Source organism: Dipodomys spectabilis, unplaced genomic scaffold (assembly GCF_019054845.1).
Source record: "Dipodomys spectabilis isolate Male_0828 unplaced genomic scaffold, ASM1905484v1 ptg000051l, whole genome shotgun sequence".
NCBI lineage: Eukaryota > Metazoa > Chordata > Mammalia > Rodentia > Heteromyidae > Dipodomys > Dipodomys spectabilis.
Window position 1 is genome coordinate 8700740 of NW_024870728.1, and position 21844 is coordinate 8722583.

Here is a 21844-nt window from a genome sequence, read left to right on the forward strand (position 1 = left end):
GGCTTCAGACAATTTGACTGAAATGATTTGGCGTAAATATTATCCAGTTTTGTCACCATAGTTTGGGGGACAGAGGCAGATGAAGCCTTTTCCACGAACAGCCACAGCCCCAAAGGGCTGGGAAGACCAGTAACATGGGGTTCCTTGCACCCCACTCATGGGACTGCAAAGACTGGTCAGTCAACACTGGGCCATTTCAGTCCCTGCCTTCGAACGCTGATAAATGGGAAAATAACTTTAAGTAAAAGAATGGAATGTTTTGCTAAGAATTATTCTTCAGAAACTGCAGTACGGAGCCAAATACCAAAGAAAACCCCAACCGCCAGGCCTTGAGGCCTCGTGAGGGTAGTGGCAGCCTTCCTGCTGAGTACACAGGCCTGAGCCCCTGCAGTGTCCAGCAGGCGCAGGTGAAGGGCTGGTGATGTAGAACGCTGACCTTGGTGCTTTAGGGGCCGTTCTTCAAACCTTACTTGGCGAACCCTGTCTTTATCCTAGCCTTTAACCAAGTTATTGGAACCCATTCCTTATCTGTAAGAGCTGAAGAGGATCCCTGGCAGGGAACTGTGATGTTCACATAATGATCTCCTTTCCAAGTCTAACCAGGTTGGTCCTAGGGTTTGGTTTTGGATTGGTTTGGTCTTGGAGTGGTTTGGTTTTATGCTGGTCCTGGGGCTTGAACACAGGGCCTAGGATCTCTCCATGATCTTCTTTTTGCTCAAGGCTTAGTACTTTAACCACTTGCGCCACAGCTCCATTTCTGGCTCTGTGTGTGTGTGTGTGTGTGTGTGTGTGGTTAATTAGAGGTAAGCCTCACAGACTTTCCTCCTGGGGCTGGCTTTGAATGGCGATCCTCACATCTCAGCCTCTTGAGTGGCAAAGAGTATAGGTGTGAGCCATCAGTGCCCAGCCCAGTCCTAGGTTTAATGGGTATTGTTTGTTTGTATATTTATTACTTATTTTATTTTTGCTTGGTTTGTTTTCCCAAGAGAGGTAAAATTTGCCCCGAGATCAGAGGTGGAAGACTGAAAGGAAGCCCCAGGTGCTAACTAGTAGATGAGTAATAGAATTCCAGAAAGTAACGGAGAAAAGAAAGCGTGGTGCCAGGAGTTTTTGTCAGGATCAGGCAATGTTAGGGAGGCCTAGGCCCCGCTTGGTCAGGTTCCCCAAAGGATAAAGTTCTTCTGCTTGTGGACAGGAGCCAGGGCCTTCTAGGTTTGTGCAAAAGCCCAAATGGTGGAAGGCTGTGAAGATTGAGAGAGGAGGGGCAGGAGCATCGGCCCCTCCCACCTGGGTATCTACCTGTGAGATGGCCTTCACCCATCGTTCCGTGGGACCTGCAGAAGGCTCAAGCATGGCCTCCCAGCTCCTGTAACTGTGGGCCCTGAAGGACACCATGGCTCTTCCCTACAACAGGCCCTGTCCCACTGCCTCACCTCCTGTATGAGACCAGGTGGTCTCACTCCCACATGGGCCCAGGAAGTCCATCTGCAGAAGGAAGGAAGTTTTACATGAAGCACTGTCCTTTCTCCCATACTGGAAATGAGACTTTGTTCTAGCATGAATTGAAACAATGCTCTGCCTTCACATTACCCCAGGTCTGTTGACTCCCAGAGCCCAGCAAGGCTGCGATCTTCCTTAAGCCAAGCCACAGTTCCTGCCACCCAGAACGAGATCCTCTAAGTCCATGTAACAGAGAAGACAAGCATGTTCTCAAAGAACTTTCTCAAGGTTTCATCCCAGATCCACTGTACTGTAATTCTTACAGACCAATCATTGTTAGACTCACAGCAGTAGCTGTATCAGCAAAGCAAGGGTATGACTTAAGATTTTAATATGAGTTGTCAAGATTATCTGCCCCGCAACTTCCTAGTATACTATTGGCTCTCAGGACCAGCAGGATGGAGGTTCAGGGTAATCCCATAACCCTGTGAAGCATTGGCACAAAGGTTGTGGCACAGATGCCAACAGAGGTGTAGGTGACAAACTTGTAAGGTACTTCAATCTCCAGTCTCCGCCTGGCCTCCTTGTTCCTGGTGACCACCCTGAACCACGAGTATAACACCTGCAGTGAGAGATTTTGTACAAATTGACGAACCAAGAGGATCAGTACGATCCCCACTGTAAACTTGGTCAGACCCAAAATGATCATCTCAGTGGTCAGCGGTGGGATGTTCTGAATGACAGGGAGAGGTTTGGCGGGCTGAGACATGAGCTGGAAGAAATGGTTGATCCAGAAGCCCACAGTCACTCCAGCCCCGGCAGCTACTATGGTGGTGGTGTCCGCCCTGGTAGGGGTGTAGTAATCCATCTTTGGGTAATTGTAGCACAGGAAGAAGGGCACGATGATGGCGCACACAGGGAAAAGGGGGCTGGCCGAGTCCAGGCGGTCGATGAGGGTCCAGGCAGGGTAGGTGAGAACGATGAGCAGAGCGGTGATCAAGACCCCGCCCAAAACATCCTGCCGGGAGAGAACAGAATGGAGAGAGCTGGTGAACGCAACCTTGTATTCGCTGTCCGACATGCAGAGTCAAACACCCTTGATCGGATAACTGAAATACAACTTCAGTAGTGTTTTATTGAACAGCATATGTTCAATGAAAAGAGAATGCTACAAAAGTTAGAAGACAAGTTAACGCACACCCAAATGTGTCATTTGCGGCATAGATTTTCTTCCAGTTTCTTTCCCTCGATGTTTTAGAATATATTCTCCATTTCTTTCTGAGGGCCTATAATCTTGTTTTTCTTTAGTATCTTTTTTCTCCTTCCTTCTCCTCTCCTTCCCCACCCTGCCTCTCCCCTCCTCTCTGAAAGACACCAAGACATATTCATATGCATTGTAGACAATCTGGAAAACTGAAAAACGTAAGAAGAAAAAGAGATCTGCAGATCCATGAACTACAATTAAATGCTGTGTATACTTGGACATGATTCCTTAAACGTGTGTGCATGTGCGCACGTGTGTGTGTGTGTGTGTGTGTGTGTGTGTGTGTGTGTGAGTGTGTGTATGGCTAGCTCCTAAAACATTAGTAAGCTATCCCTGCTTCTTATACTGCATCACTTTTCTCTTGGTGGAGCCGAGGTTTGAACTTAGGGCCCCTGAGCCGCTCTGCCCCAGCCTCAGTCTTGCATTTTTAAATGAAATGCTAAACATTTCCATCTGGATGACCTACCAGCTCCCCAAACCCACTTTTTTTTTCCTGAAATCAAAATTATTCTGACCTCCAGAATGGACAAAGGAAACAGACAATTTACAGAAAGAAGAATATAATAGGAGTTTTTCATGTGTCTTTCAAATATTTGACATCATCTATATGGACTCATAATAAGGTATAAACATTAGGCAATGTTGAGGAGAACTTGGCACGTCCATGTTTATAGGCGGTGTAATATACACACGTTTACAGAAGTGCATTAATAATTAGCCCTAATCTGGAGGCCACCCCCGTGTCATTGAGTGGGTAAACAAGCAGCCAGGCTGGGGCATGCTCAGACCCTGGAAGACTTCTCAGCCATGAAGAGCAGTGGACTACTGTTGCATGCAACAGACTGGAAGAAATCTCCAAGAAATTAGGCTAAATGGAAAAAGCCAAGCTCCAAGAGAATGTTTTATACGTTTCTACAATATTCTCTGAAAGAAAAAACTATATGTCTGGGAAGGTGCTCAGTGTTAGAGTGCTTGCCTCACATGCATGAGGCCCTGGGTTCGATTCCTCAGCACCACATAAGCAGAAAAAAGCTGGAAGTGGCGCTGTGGCTCAAGTGGTAGGACACTAGCCTTGAGCTGAAGAGCTGAGGGACAGCACCCAGGCCCAGAGTTCAAGCCCCATGACCGACAAAAAACAAACAAACACAAACTATAGTGATAGAAAGTGGATCTGTTTCTGCCTCGACAGCTCAGGGGACATTGCGTGGCAACAGGGCAGGCCTGATGCAGCCGGTGGTGCTCATTATAAAGTGCCGAGCACAGCCGTGTACACCTGTAATCTCAGCACCTGGAAGGCTAAGGCAGGAGGATCATGTGTTATGTAAAATGATGCACACTTCATTTAGGGGTATGTGTGTGTGTGTGTGTGTGTGTGTGTGTGTGTGTGTGTGTGTGTATGCTTATTCTCTGCCCCAGCAATCTGGCCCTGGAACTGTCAATCATGTGTTGCCTTAATTCCAACACACTGGACATAGGCCAAGCCCGAGGTGAGGTGGGGCGGTCACATCTGCCTGCGATAGGTCTGCACCGAGCATACTATGCAGCTGTGAGAAGAAGGCCAGGTGCAGCAGGTATGTATACGATGCTGTTTTCACTGACAGGGTAGGGCCAGGTAGCTTTTACTTGAATACACACACAGGTACGCTTGGATGGCTGGGGCAGGCCACCGCCAGGGAGACTTCACTGGATAAATACTTCTGCATCTTTGGAATTTGTTATCTGGTGAATGAATTACCTCCCTAATACAATAAAACCTCAGTCTCTTCTTTGGTCCACAGGATCTGCCCTTCAACTCCCACTAGGGAGTGGGGATCTCCAGAGCACCTGCTAGGAACCAGCTCTACCACAGACTCAGGACATTTCCCCCCACTCTGGGCCTTGTATTTGCTGGTGGGCAGGTGCTCTACCACTGAGCCAAGCTGTCATGCCATTTTTGCTCCTTTTGGGAGTGGGTGGGTGGGTTAGGGCCTTGAGCCTTTTGCTTCAAGTGACCTCAGGCTTGGCCTCCTGTGTAACTGGGTGACAGGCATGGGCCACCACACCCAGCTTGTTTGTTGAGATGGCATCTTGCTAACATTTTCCTAGCTTGGCTTGGAACCTTGAAACATTTTCCTAGCTTGGCTTGGAACCTTGAATCTTCTGATCTCTGCCTCTCATGTGGTTGGGATGACAGAGATGAGCCACCATGTTTTGCCCTGAAGTAAAGAAGAGAGGCAGACAGAATGAACTTAATGCCTTGAGCAAGCCTGTCCCCTTTCATAGCGGAGAGAAGATTCTAACAAGAGCCTCCACCGGACCCTCAGGGGGTCAGGAAGACTGGAAGGGGCATTTTGCCTGAATGATAAGAGCCCTCTGGCAGAAGGACCTCCAGACAGAGCAGTGCTTCTCATATGTCTAGCCACAGTGCCTCCTGTGGGCTCTGGGTTGGTGTCAGGTGTCAGGCATCTTGGAGTCACCTGACAGAGCGAGGCTGGACATCAGCGTCCATCATGAGACCCCTGAGCAGTTATGGGCACAGACTGGCTCTGCTTGGAGAAGCAGCAGAAAAAGCGGTAATGCCCAGATGGGCAGAGCGACAGCGCGGGCTCTGGCCATAGCTGGCAGGTCAGTTATAGCTCACTCACGCTGCGGCTGGACCAGCAGGTCAGCGCACAAGATTCAGAAGGCCAAGGCTGCAGCCTCAGCGGGAGGAAGGGGTCCAGCAAAAGAGCCCAGCCTGAGAGTATGGCGCAGAGTGGTTGGAAAACTCCAGAAGCATTTTATGTTAGAGTGGGAGGGGGAGTCAAACACAGACTGGCAGAGGTTCAGTGTGACCCCATGTTATTATCATTATTTCTTCCGTCTCCTTCCTCTTCTTCCTCTCTTCTTCTTTCTCTTGTTCCTCTCCTTCCTCTTCCTCCTTTTCCTCCTCCTTCCCTTTTTTGTCCATCTCTTCCTCCCTTTCTTCCTCCTCTCCTTCCTCCTCTTCTTCATCTTTCTCTGCTTCCTCATGCCAGTACTACAGCTTGAACTTAGGGATTCACACTATCCCTTGGCTTTCTCACTCAAGGCTGGCACTCGATTCCTGAGCCACACCTCACTACCAGCATTTTGCTGATTAACTGGAGATAAGAGTCTCACCAACTTTCCTTCCTGGGCTGGTTTCAAACCATAATCCTCAGATCTCAACCTCCCGAGTAGCTAGGATTACAGGTGTGAGCTACCAGTGCCCGGCTCCTTGTGCGTACTTCTGACGATGCCCTCCAGTCTTCCCAGTGCAGCAGCTCAGTCCTCTTGGTGGCCTCTGCTTGCTCCTGCCTCTCCCCACCCATCACGGCCAGTCACTCTGTGTTCCAGACCCTCAAGTCCCCTCCCTCCCACCACCCCAACCTCATCCCCAGTCTAGAAAGTCCACCCCATGCCTGCCACCATCATGGCAGCAAATGTTCTCAAACGTTAGCAGCTATTGGAATCATCTTGGGAAATTATCCAAACGTAGTAGATTCAGTGTACTGCACCCCCAGTTCTGATCTAGAGTGGGGCCTGGGAATCTGCTTTTTTTTGGTCAGTAATGGGGCTTGAACTCTGGCCTGGGTGCTGTCCCTGAGCTCTTCAGCTCCAGGTGAGGGCTTTACCACTTGAACCACAGCACCACTTCCTGTTTTCTCGTGGTAAGAGTCTCATGGACTTTCCTGCCCGGGCTGGCTTTGAACTACGATCCTCAGATCTCAGCCTCCTGAGTATCTAGGATTACAGGCATGAGCCACCGGTGCGTGGCATGGAGTCTGCATTTTTAACACTTCATTGTGATTAGGGTGTAGCAAGTCTAAGTAAAAAAAATCCAGAATACCAGTTTGGAGATAGATGGTCAGAATCCTTAGTAATCTGGGTTTAATTAACTTTATTCAGAAGGGTTTTCTTACTACTTTCCCATTTAAATTTTTACTACACTCCAAATAGGTCTACCTGCTTTTTCCAAACATGCCTAGTATAGTGTGTGTGTGTGTGCACACGCACGCACACACATGCACATGTGTGTGAATGTGTGTGTTGCTGGTATTAAACCCAAGGCCTTGTGCATGCTAGACAAGCACTCACCACTGAGCTACACCCACAGCCCCTATGACAAGTTTATTACCACAATTTTGCAGTTATTTTTAGGCATGGTACATTTTAGTCATCTCTTCCTGTCAAGTTTTTCTTTTTTCTTTTAGGCTCAGCTCTAAAGCTATTTCATCAGCTGGGAGAGAGCAAAGGAAGGAGCAACACTGTCCAAAAAGAAATGTACACTTTACTTATGTAACTATAATCCCTTTCTACATCACCTTTATAGTAACAAAAAAATTAAATAATAAACTGCTTCATTGCTGGATACTGGCAGTTCACACCTGTAGTCCTTAGCTACGCAGGATGCCAAGATCTGAGGATTGCATTTAAAGTCACACCTGGCAGGAAAGACCATGAAATTTTTATATCCAGTAAACCAGCAAAAACCCAGAAGTGGAGTTGTGGAATCAAGTGGAAGAGTACCAGCCTTGTGGGAAAAAGCTAAGGGATAGCTCAGGCCTTAAGTTCAAGCCCCAGTATTAGCATGCGGCAGGCACATGCACATGTGCGCTCACGCGCACACACACACACGCGCACACACACAGAGCAACTTTAAAAAAATACCTTTCTGTATTTCCACAGCTGAAGATAGTTTCTTCCTCTCCCTCTCCCTCCTCAAAGGTCTTAGCCTCATGTCTAACATAGGGCCAACATTCAATTACAGCATTGAGAGACTTCATATCTTTCTTTCATCCAAACGTCTCTGATCTTTGGTGGCCATTGTTTTATACAACAATAATATCCTCCCCCTTCCCCCTGCCTTCCTTTGCAATTGCAGTTACCAAAGCCCCAGACATCTGGTTGGAATATTCTTTATAAACTAATTCTGTTCATCCTCAACCCATCAGGAGACTAAGCTATTTTGGTCCACAGCCCCAGCATCTGAGACAAAACTAATTTCAGTCATCATGGTTTCTGCAGCACCCCTCCCCACCGCTTTTCTGTGCTCAGATATTCATCCATAAAAGGTGATACTGTAATAAAGATAATTATGTATTCTCGTAAGGAAAATACTTGAACCATAGCTAATGTGATTCTCAACTTGGAGGCTCTAAGTTTCTTAGAACAGAATTATTCTAAACCACAGCTAACTATAACAATTATAAGAGCTCTAAAAATTGTAAAACAACTTTTTTTTAACATTTGTTTTTAGGCTACTAAAATTCACAGAAACTATGAAAACACACAAAAGGTCCATCTATAGATTGGATCTGCTGTTTTGGATTTTTTTTTTGCAAATTCAAACTTTCTTTGAAACAACCTCATGTCAACAGCGTCCTGCGGGGGGAGGGGGGGGCAGCAGTCCCTGGAGGCAGAGCACAGCAGGGAAGCTGGACAGTCATACTAGCACACCAGAGAACCAAGCTTATAGCGAGAAGATGCAGAGGCCCTCAGCCCTGCCCCATTACTGTGCCTATTTTTATTTGCAGTGACAAAGCTTTATGTGTAGATAAACATTTGAGCTTCCTTATTTCTCATTACAGGAAACAATCATGGAGACTGGCCATCTACAGTGTGTCTCCAAAAGAATGGTGAGCGATCTCTCCCGAGCTTCAGAACAGACAGAAGGAAGGGCAAAGATGAACAGGTGAAATCCATCGTTGGTTTTCAGTGTAGCCCCACAGAAACATCCTCCTTTTGCTAAACTATTGCCTGAGATTTCAACTGCCCACATTTGTGAATTGTGACCATTTCCATTCTATCTCTAAACATCTCCCCCGAAGAATGCTATTGAGGAGGCCAAGGCAGCCCAAGGTTAGCTAACTAGAAAGAAGGGGCGAGAACAAGCCATTCATTTAATTGTTAGCCAAGAATGCATTCAGGCCTCGGGAACTCTTTATGCGGGGAACTGTGACTCTGGCCTGTTCCCCTCTGCCAGGTCCCCCGCTGAGAATGTTTAGGGCCTTCTTTGCCCTTGGCTGCTTCACAAAGTGAGCTAAAGCCAGTAGAAGGCCAGTGAAAGCCAAGACCACTACGCGAATGCCTTGAATGCAAACCCTGCACTTACTCCAGAGGAAACAAACAAACAAACTTTTTTAACCTATCCATCAGTGTCTTCCTATCCCATGGACTTGGAAGATTGCTCCCTTTCTCTGTTAACTCACAATTAAAATTGATTTCTGGAAATAATTCAGATGAGATTCAACAGCGGCCAGACAGCAAGAGGGAGTGACACTGTTCATGAATATGAATATAAATGATTTCAGAGAGAAACCTACAAGTGCCGTAATTAGCATTTGTATAGGGGGAGGAAAGGGAATGCATTCGTTCAGAAATATTAATTTCCTTTTGAAGTGCGTTTGTGTCCAAAGCAGGGAGCCAGCTCCCTTGCACGTGAGCGCAGCCTCCCCTACAACTGAGGCTTTCAGTGCGCTGTCACTAAAGGTCTTCTTTTGCATGCCATGAGTGTCCTCAGACATTGCAGACGTCCTGGGGTTGGTACAAATCTAGGACTAAGATCACCAGGCGTGGAAAGCTGCAGTTACAAAGAAAAGCCTTTCAAAAGGCCTTTTGAATGGCTGGGGCTGGGGCTCAGTGGTGGAGCTCTGGTTCAGCATGTTCAAGGTGCTAGGTTCCAGCCCCTGCACTGCAACAACTAAAGTAAAAGAAAGTAAACATTTAAAGACCTTTCCAGGAAGATCAGGAATAACCATGCAAGGTAGACAGTGAAGTTCGGCAATACGAGCCTTCCGTGGTGTTTGGAATCAAAGCCCAGCAGAAATTCTGCCGACCATCTTGACAACATGTTTTCCTCTGAATGCGTGGAAAGGAATTACACAGACACGGAATAGCAGGCAGACCCTCATGTCAGCATCACACAGGGACCCGAAGACCACAGACAAGAAAGCGCCCTGTTGACCTCACTGTTGACTCCTGACTGAAGCTTCCCGTTTAGTGAGTGGCAGGTGAGCTTGTTGAGTGCTGGCTAGTTGAAAGGCAAAGATTCCTGTCCAACGAAAAGGGTACTTTGAAGTTTCCAGTTTGTTGCTATGCGGAAGAGCCACGCTGCAGGATGGACAGCCCATGTTTTACATAACCCAGCAATCTATTTTTGTAGGACTGTGTTTTGAACTCAGAACTTCATACTTGCTAGGCAAGTGCTCACCCACTTGAGCCCGTTTTGCTTTCAGTTTTATAGATAAGGGCTCAACGTTTTTGCCCACACTGACCTGGACTATGATCGGCTTATTTAGGTTTTCTGCATAGACAGTATGTAAGATGCATAGGCCACCATGCCTGGCAATTGGTTGCAATGAGAATCTTAACTTTTTTCTTTTTTCAGTACTGGGTTTTGAACTCAGGGCTTCACTTCTCAGCTTGCTTGTTTGGCTGGTACTCTACCACATGAGCCATGCCTCCCATGGATCTCATTGACTTTTGCTGTCTCTGGGCTGGTCCTGACAATGCCCTTGATCTCCACTCCAGAGGAGGCGAGATGCTAAGCATGAGTGACTGTGCCTGGCCTAAACTAGCAATCTTAATATTTCTTAATATGTCTATAAACTGTGGGTCTATATTGTTCCCTCGTTAAATCTTACTGTCACCTTCATTCATCAAGGAGTGGAATAACTTTTTATTTAAGGCCAGGATAGAGACGTGAGCTCAAGACCTGGGTGCTGTCCCTAAGCCTTTTTGCTCAAGGCTAGTGCTGTATCACTTGAGCCACAGCTACACTTTTGGCAATTTTTAGAGGTTAATTGGAAATAAGAGTCTCACAGACTTTCCTGCCCAGGCTGGCTTTGAACTATGATCTTCAGATCTCAGCACCCTAGGTTTCTAGGATTATAGGTATAAGTTCCCTGTGCTCATCTGGTCTGGAATGAGATCTTTACCACATTCATTCATTTTATATTTGGAATAGAGTTTTAACTTTACCTTTAATCCATCCTCTGGCAAAAGGATTACTATTGAGTACTTATTCAGATAACTAAATATTATAAAGGAAAATACTGTCAGGATTACATTACCTATTCCATGCAAATACATAATTTTTCTATATACTTTTCTTCAATATGTTTTAAATGGGGCTGGTGGGTAAGAAGTAAACAGGACAGAAATTATGTTCCTTAAAGTGAAAGCATCGACATATGCTTTTATAGTACCAGTATTAACTAGAATGATATTTAAGTTTGCTCTATATTTCTAAACTCTTTTTTTCCACACAATGTGGTTTAAGACTAACCACTGGCTTTTCTTGGCTTTATAGAATCTTAACAAGTCCGGACAGTAGAAAATGTACCAGATTTCCCACCCGTAATTCACATGAATACAAACAGTTCAACTATAATGAGTCATGGGGCTTGGCGGGTCAGTGAAATTATGACAGTAGATCAAACAAGTTTGCAGGCAGGTTATAACATCGTTTTTGACAACTACTAAGCAGCTCACGAGAGCAGGGAGCCGGAAGGGCAATCTGCTAGGAGACACAAAAGACGCTGTCAGACATCTAAGTGTTGTGTCTGAATGGGCAGAGGGGCCTCTGAGCCACAAGAGAACCGAGGAGAATGCTCCATGTGATAGAATCGTCACGCAGGCCCAGGCAAGCTGCAATGCAACTGGCATTATCCTTGCATCGGCTGGAATGTGTGTATAGACTGTTTGGGTGCTTTTATTTACTTCTTTTTATGTGGGGGTGCAAGTCCTGGGATTTGAACTCAAGGGCTTATGTGCTGTCCCTGAACTGTTCTGCTTAAGGCTAGAGCTCTACCATTTGAGATACAGCTCTCTCTCTCTCCCTCCCTCCTTCCCTCCCTCCTTTTGGCAATTAATTGGAGATAAAAGTCTCATGGACTTTGTTGCCTGGGGTGGCTTTGAACCATGATCCTCAGATCTTAGCCTCCTGAGTAGCTAGGGTTACAGGTATGAGCTACTACTGGGGCCTAGCTTGGTGTTTTGTGTTTTTGTTTTGTTTGTTTAGGACTGTATTGCCCATTCAAATCTAATAGGCAGCTCTTTAAATGTAGGTCCTGATTTTACATGTTTAGCATGTATAAGGCTCTGGGTTCAATCCTCAGCACCCCAAAACAGTCCTTTTAAAAAGCATTTTGAAGTTATATCAACTAAATAACCATGCTAGTTTACTTAACCCCTCTGTGTCTATTTGTAAAATGGTATAAAATTAGGATTTCTCTAGGGTTGCTGATAACTAACTGCTCTATGCTTAGAATGAAGTACTACTCAAAAATGCATTTAAGCCAGGCACTAGTGGCTCATGCCTGTAATCCTAGCTACTCAGAGGGCTGAGATCTAAGAATCATAATCTGAAGCCAGCCTAGGCAGAAAAGTCTGTGAGACTCTTATCTTCAGTTAAACATCAACAAAGAAAGAAGTAGAGTACTAGCCTAGAGCAAATAAAGCTGAGGGACAACATCTGTGCCCTGAGTTCAAGCCCTAGGACTGCACACACACACACACACACACACACACGCACGCACCCCATTTAATATATAGTATGCAAGGTATCTATGCAGTAACTACAATACTGGGAAAAATCAAAGAGCTCAATGCAGGATGCACTACACCCCTGTACTAGGATACTTGATGCTGAAAAAGATGCCAACTAAATCCATCCACAGATTCAATTTCATCTCTGTGAAAAAATCCAGCACTGGAGAAAAGGACAAGCTGATTTCAAAGTTTACGTGAAATACAAAGTGCTAAGAATACCAAAGATAATTCTAAAGGAGAACAAAAGTTGGAGGATCTTTAGTGCTGACATGAATTCTTATGACTAGGCTGCAGTAAATAAGACTGTGGTACTAGCAGGAAATGAGTGGAAAATAATAGAGGATACAGAGGGGGAGTCCAGGGGCACTTGATTTATGACAGTAAGTGGATAAAGGTTCATCCTTTCAGTAAACGCTGCTTAGTAAACTGGACCTTCTTGAAGTACAAAATAAATCACAAAATCAATTCCAAGACTTCAGATATAAATAAGAAAATGACATAAAACTTCTCAACTATAAAAATAGAAGAATTACTCCATGACCTAGTAGTAGGCAAAACTACTGTATTGCTATAAGGTAAAGGAGACTATAAGGCAAAGACTCATAAATTAGACCACATTAAAATTTAAAACTTGTGTGTAAGTCTGTAATCCTATCTCCCTGGGAGGCTCAGATCTGAGAATCCAGCCCAGACAGGAAGGTTTGTAAGACTCCTAGGGACAGCTTCTGGGCCCTGAGCTCAAACCCAGTTCTGGCACAAAAGCAACCACCACCAAAGGAGACAATAAATAAAACAAAACACCCCCCTCCCCCCGGTGGTTTCACCAAAAGACAACACAAAGGAGTGGAAAAACAAGCTACAAAATGGGAAAAGAAATTCACAGTCAGTACATCTGACCTACAACTTACCATTAAATCATTAAGGCAAAGACAAGAAGCCCAGAAGGGATGGGTAGCCAGGTGCTGGTGGCTCATGCCTGTAGTCTTAACGACACAGGAGGCTGAGATCTGATGATCACAGGTTCAAAGCCAGCCCATGAAGGAAAGCATGTGAGATTCTTACCTCCAATTAACCACTGAAAACTGGAAAACTGGAAGTGGAGCTATGGCACAAAGTGGTAGAGCACTAGCTTTGAGCAAAAGAGCTCAGGGACAGCACCCAGGCTGTGAGTTCTACCCCCATGATGGGGTGGGGGTGGGGGGAGGAGAACAAGACAACTGGACATCCCACAGAAATGCCAATAAAATGTCAAAAGGGATTGAGTATCACTATTTGGAGTAACAGAAATCAAATGAAGTGCTATGACATGCCCACAGGACAGCTAACACATAGGTGACACTAATAAGCACAGACAAGGCTGTGGTGAACTGGAGAGTCTACACAGTCCCCTGGGAAGCGCAGAGGTAATAATAGGTACCAAAGTTGAGCATATGAGCATCTTATGACACTACTGCTACATTGGCTCTAAAAGGTGTGTAAAAGGAAATTTAGAGCAGCCTTGTTTAGAACAGTCTCAAATTGGAGCCAAGTCGTCTACACTCCAGTAATAGAAGGAATGAAATATGGTATAGTCACACTCTAAATACCGTTGTGTAATTGGACACTATGCAACATGGAAAGTGGGTGGTGCCTATGGTCTCCGCTTTGTAGTAGGCTGAAGTGGAAAGATCACTTAAACTCAAGACCAGCCTCCTGAGTGCTGTGATCGTAGGCATGTGCTATCAGCACACTGTCTAACAGTTCCTATGCTTCCTTCATTTCACTCTCTCTTTCTCTCTATCTGCCTGTCTTCCTCCCTCCCTCCCTCCCTTCCTTCTTTCCTTCCTTCCTTCCTTCCTTCCTTCCTCTCTCTTTTCTTTTTGTACTGAGTATTGAACCTAGGTTTTATATATGCCAAGCTCATGGTACCACCGAGCAACACCTCAGCCCTTGTTTGATTTATTTGGGAAAAGTGGGCACATTTTCACCATCACTGTAAGCACTCACCAGGCTTCTTGGCAGTCTGGGGTTTGAGATGCCTGGTTTTTCTCACCTGCTTCCCAGGAGTTACCTCAACTGTCCATCTCAGCCCTTTGAGCCCTTACTGTAGCTGGAGGTCAATTCCCCCCACCCCCAATCAGGCTCAAGATGCCCCACCCACCCTTAGGCTGCCACTGGGCCCTTCCTGTATGCAGTATACTCTGGGAGTCCATGTAGCTCACATTTACAGAATAGACGAAAACTGTACCTAGTTGTGGCTTTGGGGGGAAGGTGATTAAAAAAAATTAATTTGTCAGCCAAGCTTCAGTGGCTCATGCCTGGTAATACTACTCAGGAAGCTGAGATCTGTGTTTGAGATCTAGTTCGAGGCCAGCCCAGGCAGAAAAGTTCATTAGGCTCCATTTTCAAAGTAATCATCAAATGTTAGGGCTGGAGGTATGTCTCATGTGGTAGAGCACCAGCCTAGTAGGCATGTTGAGCGATCAAACCTCAGTATTGATAATAATAATAATAATAATAACAACAACAACAACAATAAACAAATTGGCCTATGATTGTTAGGACTGCGTATATCAGACCATTCTCACTGGACATTGGGCTAAGCCCTAACTTTGCCCAGAAGCATGGTATGCATGCAGTGTTTTTGTAGATCATCCCAGAATGGCTCTCTGACATCTATGGTAATTAAGAATGATTTATGTGTGTGCATGTGCTGGGCTTGAACTCATGGCCAAAGCATTGTCCCTGAATTTTTGTGCTCAAGGCTAGTGCTATACCCTTTTGAGCCACAGCAGCTCTTTCTGGCTTTTTGATAATTAATTGGAGATAAGAATCTCACAGACTGGGCTGGGAAGGTGGCTCAGTGGCAGAGCACTTGCCTTGCATGCCTGAAGCCCTGGGTTCAATTCCTCAGCACCACATAAAGAAAAAAGCCGGAAGTGGCACTGTGGCTTGAGTGGTAGAGTGTTAGCCTTGAGCTGAAGAGCTGAGGGACAGCACCCAGGCCCAGAGTTCAGGCCCCATGACCGGACCCCCCAAAATAAAAAAGAATCTCATGGACTTTTCTTCCCTGGCTGGCTTCAAACCATGATTCTCAGATCTCATCCTCCTGAGTAGCGAAGATTACAGGTATTAGCCAGTAATAATTGGCTAGGCATTATATATTTTGTCTTTAATAAAGCATCTTTAAGCATAATGCATATTACTTTTGAAACCAGAGATGAGTCTATATTTTTCTTTTTACAAAATATATAAAGATATTTATCCCTGGTATGAAGAAAAAACTGGGCATTGCAAGGTGGTGACTGATTTCAGAAACACACTCAAGTCCCATTCTATCTATCTAACTCCTTTAACTGGGCCTATCAGATAAGTTTTGTGTTACACAGTTATTTTATAATGCAATTATGATTAAAACTGGCTCTTTCCTTCCATTAAGTAAGGTACTTTAAAGTAAGTTCTTGAGTTGTTGGTTGTTTTTGTTTTTAAAGTGGTTAAAAGAAAATGAAGAAAATACCAGAGATGTTGTCATCCAAAGCTAGACACTGTTTTATATGGCTTGCTGATAATTTAATATTTGAGACGTCTTTTAAAAATTCTCCAACTCTAACCAAAACGAATGTAGTACTTCAGGGAATGTAGAGAGAAGTAAGCAAATACATACTTAACATCTATGTACTTATTCACAGATCAAACTAACTGGGGACAGTGAAACGGAAGAGCATTTCAGCAAGTTTATGGTCAAAATTACAGAACAAACATTCAACATTCGTTTATATTTTCTTACTAATCTGCCAGCAAAAAGTCTGGCTAATTTTACTATTAATATATTCTGAATGATGGTTTTATCTGTCAAAGGGTTTAAAATCAGTTCTGTGTATGGAACCACGCAGGACATCACAAATACAGAATGACAAGCCTTCCTAATTTGCTGTCACCATCCTCCCACAAACACAAATACAAACATACTGTCCAGTTCTAGAACCTTCAGAAAAACAGTGGAAAGGCTACAATGTTGCTGTACATGGTATAGCTCCAGTCTGCCTTCCTGTGGTAAGTGGAGGTAGTTTATTTAGGAGAGCTGCCTTCCTCTTTGCCAACCCTCCTCATTGGAGGCCTTTTATGAGGGCAAGGAAAAGAGGTTAGGCCCATAGTGGCTTGGTGGAGGGAGCATCCGGGAGAGAAACAGCCCCAGAGCGAGCATCTACCATGGAGACGCGCAGAGGCGAGCTCTGGAAAGAGGAGTGTGTGAGAGTGTGGATGGACGTCTAGTGAAGATCACAACCTCGGGGTCCGCTCTCCCAATGGGTTCCTGTACCACGACCGCACGCTTGTGAAAACCAAGGCACCTCCCTTTCACGTTAGCTGGCGTCTGCTGTTTGCCTGCAAGAAGACTGACCAGGGCAGAGGGTGACCGCTTGGTAAGTGGGTGAACTGACTGGACTCTTTCCAGTCCCTGTTCTCTGCACCATCTTTGTAGCTCCCCAGGGTGGCTCCCAGGATTCCATTTCTTCTCTTTGGCCTGTCCCCCTGCCAAAGTCCCTTGACCCCAGGCTAGCGGGAGTCTAACGAAAGCCTCATCTCCACGTGCTGGAGTTCTGTTCTGAGAGGGCTGCTGGGAACCAGGCCACGGGGGCCAGGCCACAGCAAAGCTGCTGGCACCTTGGGCCACGCGAGGCCCTAAAATCAGGAGGCACATGACGGGGCAGACAGGTCTGCTTCTCATCCACTGCCTGCACGGACTATCTTGTTTGCCCCCCCCGAATGATGGCATAGTCTCAAAGAAAGACACCTTCCTGAGACAGAGCCATGTGAACTCCTTGACCAGCCTCTCCAAGATGGTCCTTCCTTTCCTCCTCCTGCTTCTCCCCTCCCTCAGCCCTCCCCTCCTTTACCCCTCCCCTCTCTCCTCCCTTCACCCACTTGGCTTCTTCAAGCCAAGAGAACATGAAATTGTACACCAAAGAATTAAAACAAATTGATTCTGCAAGCCATTGCAGTCTCTGAATGCTTTCACTGTCGGAAATTAATGTCTTAATAAAACCTAGCTAAAGCAATATAGAACTTTGTTTTCCCCTAAATGTCAGCCCAAGAACCAAGGTAGTCCCAGGTGTGTTGCAATCTGCTTTATTACTACTACTACTACTAATGATAATAATCTTTGTGTGGGTCCTAGGTCCTGAACTAAGGGCTTGAGGACTGCCCCTTAGCTTCTTTGCTCAAAGCTGATTGGTGCTTCAACACTTGCTCCACTTTTGGCTTTTGGGTTATTGTTGTTTGGTTTTTTGCTGGTTAATTGGAGATAAGAGTCTCACAACTTTCCTGCACAGGCTGCCTTTGAAGTAGATCCTTAGCTCTCAGCTTCCTGATTAGCTAAGATTACAGGCATAAGCCACTGGCACCTAGCTTAGCTTTATTATTTAAATGTTTATTCTTACTTTTTATTTTTTATTTTGTGCCAGTTCCAGGGCTTGAACTCTGGGTCTGGGTGCTGTGCTGAGCTCCTTTCGCTCAAGGCTAGCACTCTCCTACTTCAATTGAGCCACAGCTCCACGTCCAGCCTTTTCTATGGTTCTTTGGAGATAAGAGTTTCACAGACTTTCCTGCCTAGGCTGGCTTCAAACCATGAACCTCAGATCTCAAAATCTTTTGAGATAGAGTTTTGCTAAGTAGCCTAGGCTCGCCTCAAACGTGTGATCCTACTGCCTGGCTTTCCTAAACATAGGGGTTGCAAGCATGTACCACCCCACCTGGCCGCGCTCCGCTTCTGTTGATTTCCATGTTTGGAATAACAGCACTGAGATCTTCCAGAGGTGAGTTCTAACCCAGCCAGAGCTCAGGGCGACCCCTCCACGCGTGAAACTGCACCCTCAGAAGCCATCTCCTGGTGCTCGTGTGAGAACAGCTTGGAGCTATTGAGGAGCCAAGAGTGACTCAGCGTGGTGGCTGGCAGGCTGACAGCGCTGCGGGCTGGCCCGGCCCATGCGTCCTGTGTGGGCGCTGATGATGGAGAGGCCTTCCCCCGAGGCTTTCCCCAGTGCGATTGGCCAGGACGGTGACACAGCTAGGCAGAGCCAGTGCGCCCCAAGCTCAGTCTGCTGGGGCCGAGCACAGCCTGCAGAGAACAGCAGCTCTAACACAGCAGCTGTCCTGGGCTGGCCCGTGGGCCTGAGCATCGCGTGCAGTCAGGGGTCAGTGGAGTCCATGACCTCGCCCCAGGGACGCCTGACACACCTGCCCACACCTTCCACGCAGGCGTGAAAGCTCAGCCGTGTGCCAGCACCCCACGCAAAAGGATTATTCCATCAATGCAACCGACAACACTCAGCCCTAGCTGCTCACTAGATCAACCAGGGAGCTGTCTACACTAGCTATAGAGCGGGGTTTGCTTCTGGAGCTTAAATTCACACATATACACACACACATGTGCATGTGTTACACACATATGTTCATATATACATGTAAGTATATATAGCTCACATGCATATCTATTCATAGATATGTCTATGTGTATATATGTATGCACATGTATATCATATATCTTGCATGAATATGAATATTCATATGTATAGGAATTCAAATATATATTCACATATTTGTGTGAACTTATGTGGGTGTGAATTTATATATATATGAATTTAATCTCCTGATTAATATAATATATATGCATAATACTACAAATAGATAAATACACAAAGTTTTTGTTGGTAGTGGTGGTTGTGGGGCTTGAACTCTGGGCCTGGCACTGTCCCTCAGCTCTTCAGCTCAAGGCTAGTACCCTACCACTTGAACCACAGCGCCACTTCCGGTTTTCTGGTGGTTAATTGGAGATAAGAGTCTCACAGACTTTCCTGCCAGGGCTGGCTTTGAACTGTGATCATCCTTTTTCAGCCTCCTGAGTAGCTAGGATTACAGGTGTGATCCACTGGTGCCTAGATGAAATAGTTTCTTGTTCTGTGGTCCCAGCTGGCCCGGGACTCATTATGTAGCCCAGCCTGACCTTTAAACTCTTAATCTTTCTGCTTCAGCCTCCTGAATGCTGTGATTACAGGTATGGGCCCCCACTCCTAACATTCAGGCTGTTACTCATTTTTAAGTAGACAGTTCAGTGGTGTTAATATGTCCATATTACTCCGGCATCCTCACTCCACCCATCCCCAGAGCTCTTTCCATCTTGTAAAACTGAGCCCCTCTCCTCATTCAACAGCTCCTCAAGCCCTCCTTCCCCTCACCCCTGGCTGTCACCATTAACACCTCTCTCTCTCTCTCTCTCTCTCTCTCTCTCTCTCTGTTGATGTCGAGCTTGAACTCTGGGCCTGGGTGCTATCCCTGAATTCTTCAGCTCAAGGCAAGCACTCTACCATTTGAGCCACAGTGCCACTTCGAGTTTTCTGTTAGTTCATTGGAGATAAGAGTCTCACAAGGACTTTCCTGTCCTGGTTGGCTTTGAACCACAATCCTCAGATCTCAGCCTCCTGAGTAGTTAGGATTACAGGCGTGAGCCACTGGCACCCAGCTAGCTTTCTGTCTCTTAATATGACTCCTCAAGATTCGTTATGCAAAGAGATGAATCCAACATTTGCCATTTCATGACAGACCTATTTCACCTAACAGTATATCAATATGTATTTATGTTGTGATATGCATCATAATGCCCTTCCTTTTTAAAGGCCGAATAATATTCCCTTGTCCTCATCTGTTACATGTTGCTCACCATTCATTCATTCATGGATATGTGCTTGGGTTGCTTCTATTTTTGGCTGGTGTGTGCAAGGCTGCTATGAACTCGGGGTCTGCAAATACCTCCAGAGGTATTTCTAGGTGAGTCCCATGGGATTTGAATAGGCTGATAGCATTCTAAGTGGCGGTGGCTCCCTGGAGACTGGAGAGTGTGGGAGGAGACGGGTCACCTAACTTGGCTCAGTCCAGCCATTCCCTACTCATAGCATTCAGCACATAAAATTCTCAGTGGCTCCCTGCCTCCACCCACGGCATGGACACCCAGGACGGGATGCGCTTGCTTCCCTCCATTATCATCTTCCAGGTCTGGCTGCCAGCCTGGCCCCACAGGAGATGACTAAGCTGCTACTGAACAGAGGAGATGAGTAACTGAGGAAATTACCCTCTACCACTTGTGGCAAGCAACCATCTTCTCTGCCACTGGAAATCATGGACCAGTATATCTCCAGCCAGGCTGGCTCTACCCTGAATCATGACCACCAAGAGGTGTGTGTGTGTGTGTGTGTGTGTGTGTGTGTGTGCTGGGACTGGGGCTTGGACTGAAGGCTTAGACACTGTTCCTGAGCTTTTTCTTTTTTCTTTTTTTCTTTTTGTCAGTCGTGGGGCCTGAACTCTGGGCCTGGGCACTGTCCCTCAGCTCTTCAGCTCAAGGCTAGCGCTCTACCACTTGAGCCACAGTGCCACTTCCAGCTTTTTCTGTTTATGTGGTGCTGAGGAATTGAACCCAGGGCCTCATGCATGCGAGGCAAGCACTCTACTACTGAGCCACCTTCTCAGCCCCGTGTTCCTGAGCTTTTTCGATCGAAGCTGGAGCTCTACCACTTGAGCCACAGCTCCACTTCCGGCTTTTTGGCGGTTGGTAAATTGGAGGTAAGAGTCTCATGGACTTTCCTGCCTGGGCTGGCTTCAAACTACAGTGCTCAGATCTCAGCCTCCTGAGAAGCTAGGATTACAGACATGAGCTACAGGCACCAGGCTCCAAGATCTTTATGAGAGACAATTGTGTGTGTGCAGGAAAGCCTGGGCGCCAACAGTAGATTAGGACGAGGTGGTGAGGGTGGCTGTGGGGCCTTCCTTCTGTCTCTCCTGGTCAGAGCCTCCAAAAACAGTGGCCTCAAACTTTCAACCTCCACTCACTGAGTTATTAGCAATACAGGAACACATGGTGCTTTTCTTTACTATTTCATCACTATTATTATGCATGCACCCTAATGTAATAACTGCTTAACTCAGTGACCTGAGGAAAACTCTAATTAAATACACAAACAAAATTTTTGAGACAGAGTCTTGGCTGTGTAGCCCAGATAGACCCTGAAATCTCTATTCCCCTCTGTCTCCACTCATTAAGTAGCCAGGATTACAGGTGTCTGCAACTGTACCAGCTGGCAAATACATTTATAAAAGGAGTCACACACCAATCCAATGTTACTCAGAGATCTTCCCCTCTCTCATCTTACCAGGACCGTGTGCATCCCTGTGTAGATTCTGCTGAGACACACCAAGGTGGAGACCAGCACAGCCGTCATCAGTCCCAAAAGGAAAGGGTACTGGGAAGAAGAAAGAAAAAAGATCATGAGATCACCTGCACATGGGTATGAATTGAGGTCCTAGTTGAGAATTCACTGAGCCAGAATCACTAGTTTAGACATCCTACACCAACAATCTGATCAACCTGAAAATATTTTAAAAGTAGACAAAAAGAAGAAGAAAGAGGTAGGGAGAGGATGGAGAGGAATACAGTACTGGGAAGAAGTTTCTCTGGTTGCAATATAAATTAACACACAGAACTTGGCTTTCAGACTTAGGATTATAACTCTTAGGATAGTAACTTGGACAAAAACAAATTATGAGCCATCCCCGCCATCTCAATCAATAAAGCTGGGCACA

General features: G+C 45.9%; 1 protein-coding gene across 1 annotated transcript in view; it reads right to left on the minus strand.

Moving 5' to 3' along the window:
* Nucleotides 1-968: 968 nt before the first annotated feature.
* Nucleotides 969-21844, minus strand: part of Sgpp2 (sphingosine-1-phosphate phosphatase 2) — an 85944-nt gene continuing 65068 nt past the window's right edge. Inside the window, exons 6-7 of the mRNA XM_042679124.1 lie at nucleotides 21415-21504; nucleotides 969-2458 (exon numbers count right to left, since the gene is read on the minus strand). Of these exons, the coding sequence (XP_042535058.1) occupies nucleotides 1907-2458; nucleotides 21415-21504 (642 nt within the window). The 3' untranslated portion in view covers nucleotides 969-1906. The remainder of the gene's footprint in view (nucleotides 2459-21414; nucleotides 21505-21844) is intronic.